The sequence below is a fragment of the Corythoichthys intestinalis genome, chromosome 17, assembly GCF_030265065.1.
Source record: "Corythoichthys intestinalis isolate RoL2023-P3 chromosome 17, ASM3026506v1, whole genome shotgun sequence".
NCBI classification, from domain to species: Eukaryota; Metazoa; Chordata; class Actinopteri; order Syngnathiformes; family Syngnathidae; genus Corythoichthys; species Corythoichthys intestinalis.
Genome location: NC_080411.1, coordinates 44,843,357 through 44,862,693, shown reverse-complemented (window position 1 = coordinate 44,862,693; position 19,337 = coordinate 44,843,357). Strand labels below are relative to the sequence as shown.

General features: G+C 41.2%; 2 protein-coding genes across 2 annotated transcripts in view; one reads left to right on the top strand and one right to left on the bottom strand.

Annotated features, from left to right (window-relative positions):
- The window catches only part of crata (carnitine O-acetyltransferase a), a 48,816-nt gene that overhangs the window by 25,823 nt on the left and 3,656 nt on the right, over positions 1 to 19,337 (top strand). Inside the window, exons 7-11 of the mRNA XM_057818863.1 lie at positions 4,042 to 4,220; positions 5,582 to 5,682; positions 7,702 to 7,821; positions 7,902 to 8,024; positions 8,122 to 8,257. Coding sequence (XP_057674846.1) covers positions 4,042 to 4,220; positions 5,582 to 5,682; positions 7,702 to 7,821; positions 7,902 to 8,024; positions 8,122 to 8,257 — 659 coding nt within the window. The remainder of the gene's footprint in view (positions 1 to 4,041; positions 4,221 to 5,581; positions 5,683 to 7,701; positions 7,822 to 7,901; positions 8,025 to 8,121; positions 8,258 to 19,337) is intronic.
- Positions 10,827 to 19,024, bottom strand: LOC130905448 (uncharacterized). Its single transcript, XM_057818864.1, has 2 exons — positions 16,981 to 19,024; positions 10,827 to 14,044 (listed from the first exon to the last, which is right to left on the bottom strand). The coding sequence occupies exon 2, from the start codon at positions 13,210 to 13,212 to the stop codon at positions 11,923 to 11,925; it is 1,290 nt and encodes a 429-aa protein (XP_057674847.1). The 5' UTR covers positions 13,213 to 14,044; positions 16,981 to 19,024; the 3' UTR covers positions 10,827 to 11,922.

Sequence of the window (19,337 nt, the reverse complement as noted above, 5' to 3'; positions counted from 1 at the left end):
ATTTAAATGCAGTCGTGTTCAGGCTGGGATATCTCATATACTTGCTAGAAATGAAAAAGATTGAACGTTGTATCACGGAGTTTTTAATCATTTTCTGAATTTGGTGTTTTGCCCAAAAATGGCCAACTTTGGGACTACGCCCAGGCCAGACCCTTGGATGAAAACTCACCATTTTGAAAACTTAAGATCTCATATGTCTCCTGTATAGTCTGACCAATTTTGAAGACGATCCAACTATTTTCTTCAGCGACAAGGTCTCAAATGTAAATCGATAAAATTTCGCATTTGATCCAAAATTTCCGACTTCCTGTTGGATTTGGAATATAGGTGCAAGAGACTTTTTGGAGCAGTTTTACGCAATGTATCGACTCACCAAATTTCATCATTCTACGTTGAAAAAACCTAATAGGAAAGGCCTTTTTGAAAATTTCAAGGGGGCGCCACTGAGCGATTTTGTTAAATTTTTTTGTAGATTATCAAAATTTACGCAAAGTTGCATGTATGTGCAAATTTTGGTGAGTTTTCGTGCATGTTCAGGCCTCCAAACGTAAACTCCAACTGTGAACCGAAAAAATTTCACATTTGATCCAAAATATCCGATTTCCTGTCGGATTTGGAATATGGGTGCAAGAGGCTTTTTTGAACAGTTAGGCATAAGGTATCTACTCCCCAAATTTCATCGCTCTACGTTGAAAACCTGAGAGGAGAGGCCTTTTTGAAAATTTTAAGGGTCAAGGGGGCGCCACTGAGCCATTTTTTGAAATTTTTTCAAAACGACGCAAGATTATCAAATTTTACGCGAATCTGCACGTATGTGCAAATTTTGGTGACTTTTCGTGCATGTTCAGGCCTCCAAATTGGCCATTTTCATTTGCCATGAAGAAAGAAGAATAATAATAATAATAATAATAATAATAATCCTTTGCATTACAATAGGGCCTTCGCACGCCTAGTGCTCGGGCCCTAATAATAATAATAATAATAATAATCCTTTGCATTACAATAGGGCCTTCGCACGCCTAGTGCTCGGGCCCTAATAATAATAATAATAATCCTTTGCATTACAATAGGGCCTTCGCACGCCTAGTGCTCGGGCCCTAATGATTTCAATATTATTTAAAGACTTAATACGATATGTTTTGTTGTTGTTTTTTTTTTTTTTTTGTCTTGTATATATTTTTTTTAATACTGCTGTCATCATATATTGTTTGAAATGATTTCTCGACGCCCTTTTGGACGGTGCGACGCCCCTAGGCATTTGCCTAGCTCGCCTTATGTACTGCACGGGTCTGAGTTACTCAACATGCTTTCGTCTGTAAAATTAAAAAGTTTTAGTCTCAAAATGAATAAAAGTTTCCAAAAATTTCAAATGAACATACTACATAGACAGACGAGCACATCTTGTGTGTCTACAAGGACAACTACAACTGTGTGATGATGATACACACTCAGCAGGAAAAGCAGGACATTATTTTCATTATCTGATACCGATAACAGATAATTTCCTCCTCGTTCCAACCGATAACTGATAATGTCCAGCCAATAATTCTATTAAAAGATTTATGTAAAATTTTAAAGCATACACAAGAGAAAATATTACTGTGGACAAATATAATTTATTGCTCCTTTTTTCAACATCAAATGTGAACAAGTAGTAAATTCCAACATCTAAATAAAGACAAATTGTCTGACATTGTGTAATGGTAAACTTTTGGCAACAATTACTTACAGAGAAAATACCTAAGTTGCACAAAAATGCATTTAAAAGTAAGCCATTCCTAACATATAACATATAACATTACTACACTGCAAAAACACACCTCCTTAAAACTAGTTAAATTCCATTGTTTTGAGTGTAAATCTATTGGAAATAAGTGAAATTATCTGCCAGCACTTCAAGTATATTTCACTCAGATTTCGTGAAGAAAAATAGCTAACCGAAAATAAGGTTAACAGCCTAATTTTAAGTAGTAAAATATTATACTTAATCCTAAAAAAAAGTCAATGTTCAAGAATAGGTATGGTTCAAAACATTATTTGAAAGCATTTTTTTCTTGATTTAGGTGAAAAATGGCCTTTTTTTTTTTTTTTTTTTTTTTTTTTTTGAGTATGGGCTTAATAAGTACAAATGGCAATATTTACATCAAGTAAGTGGAAAAATCTGGAGCATTCATTTGTTAGTCTTTAACACTCAAAACAAGATGGGGAAAATTATTTGACTACATTTAAGAAGAATGATCTGATTAAGACGTCATAAATTTACAGCGTACTGCATGCATTACTGACTGGCTGACTTCTTGTGAGTGGTTTGGTGCATGTTACAATTATCATCTAACCACTGTGCCGAAGCATGCTTACTTGACATCACTTGTCCAAATGTCCGTGGTGAAACTGATGTAATTGGCATGTTTGTCACGAAGAATGGTGGTCGTATAGACTGCATTATTTTTTTTTTATCCGGGGCTTGTGCTCTCCGGTCACTTCGGTAAAAAAAAACGTCTCTCGTCTGGCATCCCCTCCCGCTGTGCCCTTCAGTCCGTCCGGAGCCGTAGTGCACGATGAGTTGAATTGGAGATGAGTGGCGGCGGCAGCTACGTTCGTACTGGTGTTATATCCGCCCGCCCCGGCGGTCTCGCCGCGGAGTATTTGGTGCATGGCTCTGCTCCGGACGGAGGCACGTCCCACATGCCGTGGAGGAACGCTCGAGAAACCGGGGTGTTCACCGGAGGTCCCGCTGCTGGGCAATCGGGCTCGGCCCGCCTGCCCGCCCCGCCGGCAGCCTGCCAGACCGGCTAGAGCGGCGGGCTCCGTCGGAAGACTGCTACTTGTCTCGGTCTCCATGCCGGTGTTTAGCCTTAGATGGAGTTTACCACCAGCTTTGGGCTACATTCCTAAACAACCCGACTCCAGGAAGGCCGCAGCGTCTCTCTATCGTCACAAGCCCCGTTGTTTAGCGTAGTTTATGTGTGTTTAGCTGTAGCCTTCGCGCTAGCAGCAGCCTCGTATTTGTTCCCAAAATCTTTGTGATGCAGTTTTAAATGGCTGCTGGGTTAGTGGTGTTGACTGAGGACGCTTTCTTTCCGCCTCGAGGAACTTCTGCAGTGCATGTTTTGCAAAACAACCCACTTTAGTGAGATCCGCTATAATATTGCCTCAACTCTGTTGTGTAACTCCGCCTCTATGACGCTATACTCCTCAACCCCTCCTCCCTCAGGGGCTTCAGAGAGAGGAGGGGTTGAGGAAGCGGCAGTGGAGAAGTGGGCAAAACTGCTTCGTTTGCGCACATTTGGAGGTCAAATCAAGTATATAATTATCGGATTGCATTATCGTTTTGTTTTTTTGTTTTTTTATCTGGATTATCTGTGTGACGTCATAATTGCCATTATCGGCCGATAATTATCGGTAACCGATATTATCCTGCATCTTTAGTTACATTTATTGTGCGATGATCACTCAGCACAGACCTTTGAAGGCTAAAGCAACACTGCCCAGATCAGAAAACAAATCTATGAATGTGTTTCTAAACAAGTAAAATGGAGCGCAGTCTAGCTTGAAACGCAATCCTAAACTCCAGTGAGGAGAGTGAGGGCGAGGTGCAGCATATCTCACACGAGTGACAGCACGCAAACACTGCTGCAGTGCAAACGGATGTACTCCAAGTGCAATATGAAAATGTCACACATTGTGACCATATGACAGAAACAATGTCGCATTTTTGTCTCTTTAGACGAAAACTTGCATTCATCCAGTTATGTTCTAGTCCCCCAAGCCACGTTTTTTAGCTCGTCATCGTCATGAAAAAACGACGTACCCGACTTAGATGACTTTTACTTTACGATGCCAGAGTCTCGTCCGCCAATTTGTCTCCAGTGATTTAGAGGGTATTTTGAGTTACTTAGAGGTTTAAGCCAGCGTAGCAACGGAACCCGTTCGTAACACGGGGACTACCTGTATGATTAAAATCACACCATGTTAGTATGTCAAATATTATGCTTTCATTCCTCATTAAACCAGGATTTTGTAATTGATTTGTATATTCAGATCGGACCAACAAAGAATCTGTGTCAGCCATTCAAAGGAGCATATTCACATTGTGTTTGGACGGGCCGATGCCTCAAGTGTCAGAGGATGCTTATCGCAGTTGTGCGGCAGTCCAAATGTTGCATGGAGGTGGAAGCGTGTGGAACAGTGGCAACCGCTGGTTTGACAAGACATTGCAGGTAACATGCAAATCTCAAAACTGGGACTTCAGACTAGAAAAGCAGGGTTTCCCCTAGGAGTTTTTTTAAGATGGGGTTGGTGGGCTGCATCAGAGTTGGACAGCCTCACCATGTTGTGCCACGGCGAAATTGCAGCATATCATGACAAAGGACAATTTTTCCCACATTTTTTTCTCAAGAAGAACCATAACTTTAAGATCTATTTGAAATATTTCATTAGCCAGGCTAATGTCATAGCTTACAGCTAAGGTACTGTACATGTACATAAAATGCGTAGCTGATTACTGTTACATTACCCTACGTAATAGTACGACTTTTTCCCTCGTAACATTAGTACGACTTACATTTCATAGTCCTTCTTTTTCCTTTTATATGGCCCTGATACATACTACATTACCACAACAATAATACTGTAAAACTTCTGCTAACGGACCCATTTCAAGGAGTCGGGGGAAATTATTATAGCCGTGTAAAGAGTTTTACTAGTTTTGGTGAGAAGGTGAATAGTTTTTGTTGTTGTTCGTGAACTACATTTCCACACAAACGCACATCAAGGTACCATTTAGCTTAGCAAGGAGAGCTATGAGAGTCATTTTTCGAGTGTCCCAAAGCTCTCTCTCGAAACTTGAAAAAAACGCGTTTGTCAAGGTTTCGTCAGCTGTGATTGCATATATTCGTCCGCCGAAACCGCCTGATGGCACAGATAAAAGTACGCCTGCCCCTCTGCTATTTGATGCGTTGTTGACGTTAGCGCAGCAGCGCTCTGAAAATAGAGCAAAGCTTTATTTTGGGCCCTCCTCTTGGCGCAAACTCATTCAAACTATTCAAACTTGCCATTCCGTTCTAGACGGCCGTCCACCGCTCACTTTCGCCGAAAAGTCCGATCCAAAATAATGTAATGCCCCAGATAGGGGAAGAAGGAGAGAGTTGGTATTGGCTTACTAATTTTATTGTGGCAACAATAATAAAGAAAAACAATTACAAAATAACAGCGGGCTGCCGCAACATGTGATCGCTATCTTGCCCGTTCTCCCGTTCTTCCTACTCGCTTCGCCCTACGTCACAGCTCCCCAGTTCGATCGTCTTTTAAAGGGGCCTGCACATAGTTACGGACATTACAATACACAATGAATAGGTTGCCGCTGAACCCTTCACACTAGCTGCCGCTAGTTTGAAACGGCCTTAATTGGAAAAAAAAAAAAAACACATCTCATTTGCAAGGCATGGCTGCTTTTAATTGTGTGTGGCGGTGCGCCATAATCTTTCATATGTTGGTGAAACCCTGAAAATGTTTACTTTATGAAAATGTAATTTCAAAATATGTTTGTTTAAAGAAGAAAAAAAAAACATCTTTATTTCAGTTTATCGTTGGAGAAGATGGGACATGTGGTGCCAACTATGAGCATGCTCCAGCAGAGGGCCCACCCATTGTTGCCCTGATTGACCATGTTGTGGAATACACGTAAGTGGTTGTCTATCATTATACTGTATCTGCAAGGCAGAGGTTGCGCTAGACTTTTTCGTTGTGTCATTTTGACTGACAGGGTCATAATCTATTTTTACCCGTCACTTAAATTTTTAAAATGTTAATAATGACATATTCAATAGTATTTAGTTTTCATTCATCTTTAATTAATATTCTGTCTGAACAAGCAGACAGAGAATCCACACCGCGTCATCACACATCAAGCAGCTGTGCATTATTAGCGCCTAGCTTGCCTTGAACACGGCTTTTTAGGAAGGGTCGGACTTGACAAGTCATTAAAAAAAAAAAAAAAAAAGGTTTGCGGATAAGCCTGAGAATGATCGGTTTTCTCTGCTCCATATAAGCAATATTTCAACATTGCTTACACGGCCGAGAGTCGGGGCAAACTGCTCGTATGTGTGAGTGACATGCACGAACAGTGCGTGCATGCTATCGATCCATATACTTTGAATATAAACCTGTACAGGGATTATTTATGCCTGTTATTTGTGTCCTCTTTTTAATAAGCAAAATATGATATCCCTGGAGTGACGGATGGTGTTATACTTGTATAGCGCTTTTCTACCTCTCAAGGTACTCAAAGTGCTTTACACTACATTGCCATCTACCTACTGGTGACAGAGCACCAGGAGCAATGTGGGGTTCAGTATCTTGCTCAAGGATACTTAGGCGAGTTCATGGCAATGTGGGGTTCAGTATCTTGCTCAAGGATACTTAGGCGAGTTCATCAGGGTGGAGAATCAAACCCACAACCTCTGGGTTGGGGGACAACTACTCCACCACTGAGCCACACCATCCCCCGGCAGATGACAGCCAGCATGTGTGATTGTATGGTCATTTGTTTTGATGCTTCTGCGCATGCGGGTCGTCTTGCTCAGCACATGTCGGACTGCGAATTAGTGCGCAGATATGACAAAAAATCGGATTCGTGCATTAAGACCTGTAGTATGAACGTAGCCATAGGCTTGTTGCTGTTAAAAAGAGGACACAAATAACAGGCATTTATAATCCCCGTTTAGGCTTATATTCAAAGTATATGGATCGATAGCATGCACGCACTGTTCGTGCATGTCACACACACATACGGGCAGTTTGCCCCGACTCTCGGCCGTGTAAGCAATGTTGAAATATTGCTTATATGGAGCAGAGAGAAAACCGATCACTCTCAGGCTTATCCTCAAACCCTTTTTTAAAATTTTTTTATGACTTGTCAAGTCCGACCCTTCCTAAAAAGCCATGTTCAAGGCAAGCTAGGCGCTAATAACGCACTGCTGCATCGCTACCGTAGCTACCGTACCGTCTCTTGCTTTTTGATGACGTAATTGCTGCATTAAATCCGATTTGCCAGACTGGACAGTACAGACCGCCGCGACAGTCTGGGAAAATGTGGCCCAGATCGGATTTAGACCACATACGAAAGTGACCCAGATCGGATTTGAAATGGTCCCGTTCTATGCGACTTGTCACGTTCGGACCGTCAAGTTAATGCCTCACTCGAGTCGGAAAAACACGAAAAAATCGGATTCGTGCATTAAGACTGTAGTATATACGTAGCCTTAGTTCGGACGCTCAGTTGCCTTGACATTTTTCCGAGTAAGGCCAACGACGTCATGCATCAAGAGAGACAATAGCTAATTAATATGCTCACTCGCCACCCTGTGGTCTGGGGTGTGAATTGCAACCTGTCAAAATGACGGATGGACTTCAGTTTTTTCCGTCACCGTTTTAAAAAACCGGTCAACGACGGAAAATATTCGGTTAACGCGACCCCTGCTGCAAGGTAAATCTTAAAGAAGCTATGTGTTGCATGCTGTGCAGTCATCTTGACCTCACTGCTAATTTACATTTTAATAAATGATCACAATTTTAGTGGCTCATCAACAACACGCCTACAAGCACCATGGACCAATCTTTTAGAATGAACATACAATATAGAACCTGCTATTTAAGATAGTATGTTTTTTGTTTTTTTAAATTTATCATGTGTGAAAATAGGCGTAAGGCCGAATTGGTTCAGTCTCCAACGGTTTCTTTGCCTACGCCCAAAAAACTGCACTTCAACATCACACCTGAGATCAAGAAGGACATTGAAGAGGCCAAAAAGAGCATGAATGTGTGAGTACTGCTTCTATTTTTAACCAACTAATTGATAACGCTATTAACAACAGTTAAATGTCTCAATTTACCCCCTGTAGACTAGCCAATGACCTGGATATGAGAGTTATTGTTTTCAACCAATTTGGAAAAAATGTTGCAAAAGCCCACAAGATGAGCCCTGATGCGTTTATACAGGTGGCATTACAACTGGCTTACTACAGGTGAGATGTAATAAAAGCTCAGCTTCTATTAAACTTTTTATTAAGTATGCATTATGTTTTCCCTTATCATTCATTGCCTTTTTTATTCCCTCTGCAGAATGTATAATCATTGTTGTGCGACATATGAAAGTGCCTCACTTCGTATGTATAGACTTGGTCGCACTGATACAATCCGATCAGCCTCGAATGCCTCTGCTGCATTTGTAAAGTCCTTCGATGACCCAAACAAGCAGGTGTGCTCATAAGAAGTATTTTCCATAAGCATTATGTTTAAAGCCCTAATTCACGAGTTATCACCTGATTTTGATGAAGGAGCTGGTTTGCAGTGATCCTTAAGACAGGCATGAAAATCTCTCACCTTTCGGCGAAATTCGCCGTTTTGAAGTCAAAAATGGCGACCTACGTGAATTGCGTAGATCCGAGGAGAAATTCTTTCTGGGAGGAGGAGGGGGGTGGGGGGGTCGGGAGGTTTTATTTAATTATTATTATTGTAACGAATCGAGTTATAATGTGGCGAGGGTGTTAGCATGTGTTCCTGAATGCACCGCATGACGTAGAGGGGTGAGGGAGGTGCGGGAGAGCGAGGGACGTGCCTTCCGTGTTTACGTTTGTTCTGGCGGGGGATATGTGTGCGTTGGCTGCGGCAGATAGCAGTCGTGTTGTTCAATAAGTTTCCACAAATAAAGAATTTCAATCTGATAAAACGGTTGACTATTATCAACGTTACATTATTATTATCATCATGTGATTAACTTAGTACGTAAACTGAGCACTTAAGAAATCGGTTCTTTAAAAAATGTCACACTTGGACAGTCAGCAAATCCTTCTATGCTTCGCTGACGAGAACCAATCATCGGCCCAAGGTGCCTTCCATTATTCCAAACGCGCGCACTCCTTACTGTACATGGAGTGCTCGGAGAGCCTTTGGGTGGCATTGCATAGCTGCGAAAACAAAAAGCAGGCCTTATCCACACCGGGGCAGACCAGAGCGCAGCATACACACTTGCCTGTATTTGCCAGCAGATTGAATTTGGTGAGTAATGGTTTCAATCGTTTTCACGTTTTGCGATATAAAAAAGTTACTGCCATTCGTTGCAGCTTGCGTTGAACACTGCCAGAGCTAGCCAAATCTCCCATGAAAAAAAATAGCTCCCGTTAAATTGGCGTCAAGCTTGTGTATTTAGCGGTAATATAAACGAAGAAACACACTGTTGAGTCAAATTAAGCGGCATTCTCTCGGATGGAGGGGGCGCCTCACATCGCTCCCGTCGTCCGCTGGAGACGTGTTATTTTCGGCTTGGATTTGAGCTGACGGCCGGTGTCGGCACAACAGCGGCCCGACGAGTGGTGGGAATGAGTCCTGCTTCTTAAAGCTTTTCAGAAATACAGGGATCCCTCGTTTTTCGCGGTTAATGGGGACCAGAATCCGCCGCAATAAGTGAAAACCGCGAAGTAGCGCCCCCCCCCCTTTTTTTTTTTTTTGTGCGTGTTCAATGCATTTATTCAGATTTTACATTGGAAAAAAGATACATATATATATATGACATGTTTTTTCACTTTTTTCACCAAAGTATCATTTATAAATGGTTTTCGAGCACTTCATAATGTAAGAATTATGATGTTTTAAACATGTTACTGCCCCACCGAGTTATTTTTAAACAAGAATAAAGTAGTTAGAAAATGCTTGGCTTTATTAAAAGCTTCATAGTGAGTCTACTCAAACCCTCTCAGGCTTTGGTAAACGGTGATTGGCACATGTGCAGTTTTTCTTTTTATATATATTTTTTTGTTTGAAGCAACTTATTTGATTGAATAATAAAGACACAAATGTCCTAGCCAAAATGTGGCCCAAACGCAAAACATTACTTAAATGGAAAAATTTGTTTCAATCAAGAAAAATAGTTTTCAAATGCTTTTTTTGTCTCAAATTTATTATTGCAATCAAAAACATTTTTTTTTATTGAAGCTACTTTTTGGGATTAAAAGTACATACTGTATTTTGATTGAAGCAACATTGTTTTTGATAGAAGTAACTTTGTTTTTTGATTGAATAATAAAAACACAAATCTAACTCCATTGTTACTGAGTGAGAAAGAAATTAAGAAAGCTTTCAAACTAAAAGCCACCGGGGAGGCTGTTTGTTTTTTTTAAATATTTATATTTCATTACATAGACATGCGTCGTAGGGAAGGGAGATTGAGGGATAAAAAAAGGAGTTAGATGAGGCTGCTAAAGGCAGTGGATACCTCATCAGCTGGGTGAATAGCAGACCTGGTAAGAACAAGTTTGCAAGGATAGTCAGGTATTAAATCCAATTATAAACACAATTACAATGTTATTTTTCTATAAGATTTTTATGTCATTGCTTTATTAATCATTAGGTGCTAGAGTTGTTAAGTATGGATAATAATGAAATAATAGTTTTAAGAAAACTGTGCTGTTGGTGGCTCAGTGACCATCTGATGTGGTTTGTTCTCAGATGAACAAGTTGAGGAAGGAAGTTTTGATGCAGAGGTTGAAGGAAGAAAAGAGGCACTGACTGAGTCACAGCCAGAAAGTGTTGATGACAGTTTTGATTTCTATACACTGTTGCCCCCTCCCAATTAAAGTATGTCACAGTCGCAGCCAATTATTATCTAACGCTGGTTAAAATTGAAGTTATGTTGTTTTAAGGTGTATTAAATACTTGTTCATGTGCCCCTTTTGCTACGAGCACCCACCCCTCCACCGGTCTCTGCATGGCCCTGCTGAAACACAGTGTGGGTCAACAGAGCTCAATATTTTGTTGGGGTGTACTGTTTTGAAACACTTTTTAGATACTGCTTATCCTAGACAGTATGTTCTAAGGGCAAGTCTTATATTCAATTGGCTTGTCCAAAGATAGGGTCGTGTGATTTATACGCAATTATCACACGAAGCGGGGAATATCACAATTTTATAACCAATAATTGTGATAGAGTTTCATCAATACTGTTTATAGTCAAATACAGTATCTTACCAGTTGTCAGACCTATTACAGTTTATGATCAATTACTGTAATAATGTGGCCTATGGGATCGAGGAAAATCGGCAACACACACACACACACAAGGCTCTAACACTTCTCTGCGTTAAACAAGCTGCACATTTTATTTAACCCACAGAATAGAAGCGTGACAAAATGCATAGGAGTAACACAATGCACTTCAGTGTATAACCGCTCTAAGCAATGTCAAAAGCTTAATTACCGTGTGCTGGAAGGACGGAGAGCCGAGTTGTCCTCAGTGAAGTTGAGCGGAAGATACCTGGCTGCACGTCGACGCGTAAGACCACAGCAGACTCTCAGATTTAACACTGCTCCCTCCTTTACTTATATACTCTCGCCCCTTCTGCTTACACTATCTGTTTTCCTAGAACTCGCGAGTTGCGAGTTGTTTTTTCTCTGTGGTTACACCTGCTGCAACAGAAAGTTCATAAGTGCAACAGATCCACCACGAGTTTGCAAGTTCATAAGTTTCGTTTTGAATCAGCGTTGAAGAGGGCGAAAAGCAACATGTCTTTAATTTCCACTTCATTCCACTCCTGGTGCTTTTCGACCACTTACAACTTATTTCCTAATTAATTAAACCTTGCGCGTAAAATCTCCAATTCATCTGAATCCATTGGAGCCAGGGATCTCCCCATAAATTGGCGTATGCTAGCAGATCGTGGTCTGATACTATTATTTCCATAGCTGCAGTTAACATATCTAAGCGATTCTCATGTTGTTCTATTCTACGATAATAGAAGCCATCCCTATTATCCTGATAATCAATTATATGCCCCTCTTCCTCCGGAAATATATCTATGCAACATGCTGTTTGTGCGACAATGTTTCCTCGCGCCCTTATGTCGAATGTTTGGATCAGTATTTTCATGTTTATAGACGATGAAATATTTCACGGGCCAACATTCTTTTAATTCGTCTGACATAGCAACAAATCCCAATATTACAAAGCGTAGTTAAAGCAATGGCTATTAATACCAAAATCATTGGCGGTAATAACGTCACTCTAGCAGTATATGATAAGCCTGAAAAAATATCCCACCAATGGTGAGCAGATTGTTGCTGAATAATTTTAACTGCATGCAAAATTTCTCCTTTAGCCACTAATGTTGATATCATCAGTTGGGAAACATTAGACGCATGGGACTTAATCAATTTCTGGATCTCGGTGGACTGTTCCAATGCGCATTTGAAACGTTCCAAGGAGATTGACCATGGGGTGCGGAGCACCTCCCATTGCACAGCCGTAAACCGGTTAGCAACCGTGCAATTTGTCAACTGATACGTCCCGTTTCCCCACTGGAAGAAATGAACATCATATAGGCATCCTACGAATGGAACTGTTGGCAGCATGGAGTGATTTTGGGCTGTGGCCACACAAAGGGTGTGTGGTCCCACCTGCCACAAAATGTCCCTGCTGGGTTCCCTAGACCAGTCGCATAATACAAAATCTCCTGCTTTGATTAGACACGGGTTGATAATTTCAACATGCAATGTACAAGCTAGTCCTTTATCGGTTGTCTGACAAAGATCGGTATCAAAGGTTTGGTTTGTTTCTGGGTTAAACCATTCTCCTTCTATATGTAAAAACCAATATCCTAGTTTAGTTATAACGGGTAGTATCAGGAATTTGCATACCGTAACGTTGGAGGCTACTTTATAGGTTGTCCAATATCCCCAACATTCCGTACTATTACAAGTGGTATATTCCGAATGTAATTGTAACCATAGTTTCGAAGATATATTCCAAACCCTACGCCACTCCTGATAATTCCCTGTAGTCATTATTCGTTCAAAGCGTTCTTTCTGCGCCCTTGCATTTAAGTTTTGTATACTACATGTAGTCCAATTTAATTGTTTAGTAGCGTTGGTTAATACCTCACTAGTCGCATTCCATACCGTTAGTTCCCATTTAAATACCTTTTTCCATAATTCAGCATTCTCCTTTTGACCCACTATCGCATTGGGAAGCCACATTCCCACTTTTACCAAGGCATCATGAGTGCCTTGTCCAGTTCCAGCTAATTTTGAGCGGGTTACTTCGTTATCAATAGTATTAAATACCCCTAATAACGTCCCTGTTCCCCCTAAAAACGTGTCATACCACTCTCTCTTCCTCCGAGCACACGATGAAAAAACAGGGAATACAACTTTCCAGTGCATTTTCGTAGTTGTCACTGATTGTGTCAAAGGTGTAATTTCATGTTAAGTACCTGTAAATTACACACAGTCATATTCAATGCATTAGAAATATTGGTTAATACTTCTTGTGTTGCATCCCACATCTCTTTATCCCATGACAATTGTGCTAAGAAAGACGCCGCTTCTTCATGAGGCGTGATAGATGTGGGCATCCAAAGCCCTACGGTCGAGAGACCGTGCGCAATGTCACTTCCGGTGTTGGACAACATAGTTCTGGTGACTTCTCCATCAATCGGGTTAGAGATGCTTAACACGATTCCGGTTCCACCCAGAAGGGTGTCGTACCATGCACGCTGTTTCCGTGTGGCACATGTGGGGAAAGGGGGAAACAAGACGATCCAGTGAATCTCCGTGTGCGTTTTCTTCAATCTGGGGACAAAGGGGGCAAAGGGGCCAATAGGGGGATCCAAAGGAACAGGAGCAGCAAATATGGGCCATAGAACCCATCCGATCCCTCGAACTTTCGTGCTGTTCGAGATCCATAGGTCAGACATGACCTCGGTCATCCACTCAGTGCCATTGCGTGAGTGACACGTTTTGTTGTCGAGATGCCACAGAACGACAGGTGTTTCAGACGTGACCGTGATGAGGCATCCTGCAGCCACCATGGGAGCCCTGCGAACCCTTCCTGCATTGTTGACTCCTGAGGTGCAGGGGGGGGGGGTCCAGAGGAGCAGGGACGACCTTCCCTGGACACCGGACTCCCCGGGCGTCCTCCACCATGCAGAGCCGTAGCGATCTCCCAGCAGATGTCCCAATAAACCGCCTCCACATCACATTACCAATTGTCAGGCTGGAAGAAGCAGAAGAGATTTCAAACGCTTCGGACCAGACACATTTTTGTAAGTCAAATTGTATATGACAACCCCCAATTCGCCTTGATAATCAGCATCAATAACCCCCAGCAAGTATAGTTACCCCTTTAAGTGACAATCCAGATCTAGGTAAAATGTGCCCGTAGTGTCCCCTGGGACATTTGAGTCGTAAATCAAGACCAGCCGAACCCGGAGTAGCTCGAACAGGTAACTCGGCGGTTTCTGCAATCTTATAAGTTGTCCTGTATGTCTTCCACTCACATTCCCTGGCTAAAGGTACCCTTTGATGGCACAGAAAGCACCTTCTTTCTAACATTGCAAAGTCAAAATCATTATAATTATTTCCACTTGGCGAAGCGCCAATATTCACTTCTCTCTTCAGATTGTTCAATTCCGTCTTTTGTAATTTACTGTAATTCCATACATTATAAATTTTGCCATGGTTACTCATTACAAAATTGGCCACTATTCCACGTGACGACAAAATCTAGAATTGTCTATTAGCCACTGAGGTCACAGCCGAACAAAGACAGCCAAATTCCATCAGCATGCGATCCAAAGGCCGTAAGCCTAGACAATATTTCGTATCTTCAAAATTCCTTAAGAAAAACTTTCAAATTCAAACTATCAATAAAGCAACTCATGACAGTCAAATTCAAATTATCAATAAAGCAACTCATGACAGTGTTCAAGTTATCAATAAAACAACTCATGACAGTAAGTGTACATTATTAACCCTTAAGTTGCCAATACCACACCTCAACTGTTACAGCTGCATCAAGGTGAATAATCACTTTATCACTGTTCCCATTAACATAATTTGTCAACACTATCAATAATCCTTGTTGTTTTGAACTTCTGGGCGGGAACTGGAATACCGTCATCTGTTGATCAGGCAGATGCTGGCATGCAGCTGTCCCCACCCTCAGTCATATTAGATTAATCAGTTAATCAAATGTCTAAACACAGTTTAATCCATGAGCTTGTTGACAATTAAATTAATTACCCTTAACATTCTATAAATTTCAATGGAGCTCAACAATCTATTCTCATCTCTAATGAAATTCCATTTCAAAATCATTTTTGTTTTACCTGTTTTCCCAATTTGTTTCTCAATTTTATCCTAAATAATATAAGGAAAAGGCTGGAATATTCCCAGCTGCAATCACAACCTCCCCTTATAATCCATTTGGGCAAAAACCCAGCGAATGCCGTCGAGGACCCCATGTTGCAAATAGGGGCCACCGAAGGGCCGCACTCCTCATGTTGAAAAACGTTCCCTTCTTCCCATTTTGCGCAGTAAACGGTCAGCTATTCACACACGATCCCACGCAAAAAAAAAAAAATCAATCAGTCACGCGACAATAACTACAATTATACACACGCAATAAACGTTTAACTATTACACATGAGCTTTCCCAAAAAGAATCATGACGCGACGCAGCCTCACGTTCAGTCACACCACAACAACCATCCCCAATGACTTATCATACAGGACAGCACAATTTCAAATACAAATCAAAATTACCGTACATTCTACCAGTGGCTCACACCAGACCAAACATAAAAACATACAATTTGAGCTCAATGACAAACTAACTGTCAACACAGATCCACAGAAATTCCAATTTATCTGACGATAATTTTGGGTAGATGGACGGGATCGTTTCTGGTGGCAATGTTTTTTCATCCCCGTCCCCCCACAAATTTCCTTTCCAGCCCTCGGGCTGCCATTCTTTTGACAACTCGCGAGTAAACGCGCGCACTGATTTTGGTTCAATGTGGCGATTCACTTTCCGCTTACTCGCCCGAATTTTCTTGGAAATGTGCATTACGGTAGTGTCCAGGATCACATTAACCCGTTCTACTTCCTGTTTTAGGCGCTTTATTTCCTCGGATTGCTCGTCAATGATTTTCTTTTGCTGCGCATCAGACACTATGGCCTCATCTACCGCTTTGTTACGATCTTTCCATGCCTCTGCACAAATCCACATTATTTCCCTTACACCCCCTAAAGGCGCTCTTTTACGGACTTCCACCGCATTTAGCATATCTTTAACCAAAGTTGGATTAGTCCCCTTTACTTCACGCTGTCGCGGTCCAGGGCGTCCCCCGTTACGCCGCAGCAACTTTCCAATCTCCCTGTACTCATGACTGTCCCACCCCGGAACCTCCGAGACACAGTCCTCTGCCGAACCCTGAGGTTCGTCCAAAAGTTTACTCTTACTCAGACAACAAGCCATACTCTCTGTACTCACGATTGTCTCACCTCGGTATTTCCTTCCCGAGACGCAATCAAATACAACTGTCCCACCCCGGTATGTCCTTCCCGAGACGCAGTTGTCAATCAAACACGACTGTCCCACCCCGGTATTTCCTTCCCGAGACGCAGTCTTCAATCGAACCCAGCGGTTCGTCAAAAGTCTAGCCACAAGATGTATTAGTTGCAGTTTTCCTACAATCCCATCCTCGTCGCCATAAAATGTTTTGAAACACTTTTTAGATACTGCTTATCCTAGACAGTATGTTCTAAGGGCAAGTCTTATATTCAATTGGCTTGTCCAAAGATAGGGTCGTGTGATTTATACGCAATTATCACACGAAGCGGGGAATATCACAATTTTATAACCAATAATTGTGATAGAGTTTCATCAATACTGTTTATAGTCAAATACAGTATCTTACCAGTTGTCAGACCTATTACAGTTTATGATCAATTACTGTAATAATGTGGCCTATGGGATCGAGGAAAATCGGCAACACACACACACACACAAGGCTCTAACACTTCTCTGCGTTAAACAAGCTGCACATTTTATTTAACCCACAGAATAGAAGCGTGACAAAATGCATAGGAGTAACACAATGCACTTCAGTGTATAACCGCTCTAAGCAATGTCAAAAGCTTAATTACCGTGTGCTGGAAGGACGGAGAGCCGAGTTGTCCTCAGTGAAGTTGAGCGGAAGATACCTGGCTGCACGTCGACGCGTAAGACCACAGCAGACTCTCAGATTTAACACTGCTCCCTCCTTTACTTATATACTCTCGCCCCTTCTGCTTACACTATCTGTTTTCCTAGAACTCGCGAGTTGCGAGTTGTTTTTTCTCTGTGGTTACACCTGCTGCAACAGAAAGTTCATAAGTGCAACAGATCCACCACGAGTTTGCAAGTTCATAAGTTTCGTTTTGAATCAGCGTTGAAGAGGGCGAAAAGCAACATGTCTTTAATTTCCACTTCATGTACAATAGAGCAGGGCGGTAAACCGAAAATTTACCGTCACCGAAATTCTTAACGATGACCGACGTAATTTTGACCATGTCGGTAAATTCGGTAAATTAATAAAACAAGAAAATATAGTCTTTTCATCCCGCTTTGATTCTGTGTTGTCCGTCTATGTTCATTCCCCTTTAAGAAACCGTCAATGGGCTTACGTAGGGAGTCACGTGATCATCAAGGAGCCAATCAAACAAAAGCCCAGTAAGCTAACGCTAGCAGCTAACGCTACAAGCAAAACGTGATGGAGTGTGGCTTAAGGGAGGTTCACCAAACTTTTAACCGACATTTAGTAGACTCTTGGTGGCATCCAGACGGGCTTTCACCCGCTGTCCTCCCTGCTGTTCTCACAATTTCCGGAGATGGTGCTTTCAGTGCTTTCTACTGGTAGCCAGGCTAACGCTAGCTAGCGGCTAACGCTACAAATGAACGTGATGTAGTCGGATAGCGGCTCTAACTTGTCGAAACGGCTGAACTTAATGAGTGGATTGGGCACGGACTGCATCTAGCAATTACTATGTGGCATTATTTTGTATCTGTCTGTGTGTGATTCCTCTGATAGCTTTTGTGATGGTAAAGCATTCAGCTTAAAGTACAATCCAACGGCGAAACTTATAATGACCGAGAAATGGCCCCAGCTATTTTTCTGTATGTGCTTATTTCTGTGTCATTATTGCTATCATAAAATCTTAAGCGTTTCATTTGAAGAAGATCAATATAGCTTTAATGTGTGTGTGTCTCTCTCTGTTTGTTTGGGGTTTCATTTGTGCGTGCATTTATTAAAAAATGCACTGGGGGGGACCCTGAAACCATAATGTAAACACTTGTATTTAATAATTATGTCACAGCAGCCATTAACAAGTTGTCTTTTTGAAGTGTACTGTTCAAGCTGCAAGTCATTTGTGTTACAATGACATGTTTGCACAGGCATATTGATTTTGATAATGTACATTGTTCAAGTCATACACGCTGTTATAAATGTTCATACTTGAATTCTTATTGCTTACATTACATTTTTATAAACTTAATGTTTAGACTGCATATACAATTGTTAAATACAGTATATGAAATTGAATGCTGGTAAATAAATCAACAAGAAACAGTTAATCTGTATTTCATGCATTGATTCAGATTTTCAAATTATATAACAGTACGCTTGGGCGAATTTATCGTCATTTATCGTTATCGAGATAAATCTGCTCAATTTATCGTGATACATGTTTAAGGCCATATCGCCCAGCCCTAGTGTACAATACAGTGTACTGGAACATATTTCCTTCACACCCTTTTAACCCCTGACCCATTTTCATGCCTGTTTTTTACATTAGGCTTAATCTTTGAGTTAGCCAGGGTTTAATTAGTCGTTGGAGTTGATTTGAACAAATTCTGTGCAGTTTGACAGTCATTTGTTAGTTTCAGGGCTCTGGAGTGGCTAAGCTAGCGTGAGTCAATGGTGGTTGAAATCAACTCCTTCAACTAATTAAACCCCCGTTAACTCGAATATTAAGCCTTATGTGAAAAATTAAAATGGTCAAATTCGCCACATGTAGGACGCTTTGCCGATGGCGGACATTTTGGCAGAACGCCGGAACATATTTCCTCCACACCTTTCTCACCTTTTTAACCCCTGACCCATTTTCATGCCTGTTAAGAGCTTTGTTGTGAGGTATGGAATCACAGGAGTGCCTAAATAAAATTAAAATTTTTTTTTAAAAAAACACAAAATAAATAAAAATAAATGAAAGTATTAAAGTACATTTTGTCATTGACTTTTACTTTTTGTCAATGGAAAAACAAACGGAAAAAACAATGGTAATTTTTTTTTTTTGTCTTTTCTATTTCGCTTGTCATTGTCTTTGCCTTTGCGTTTGCTTTTACGAAAGGAATGGTCTGTCAGTCAAATAAAGTTGGGAGGGGCTTTCCAAACAGGAAAGGATTAGTTATCGACGGCATTAAATTTGATTGTCTTGGTGACGGGGTAGTTGGCTGAGCCGGT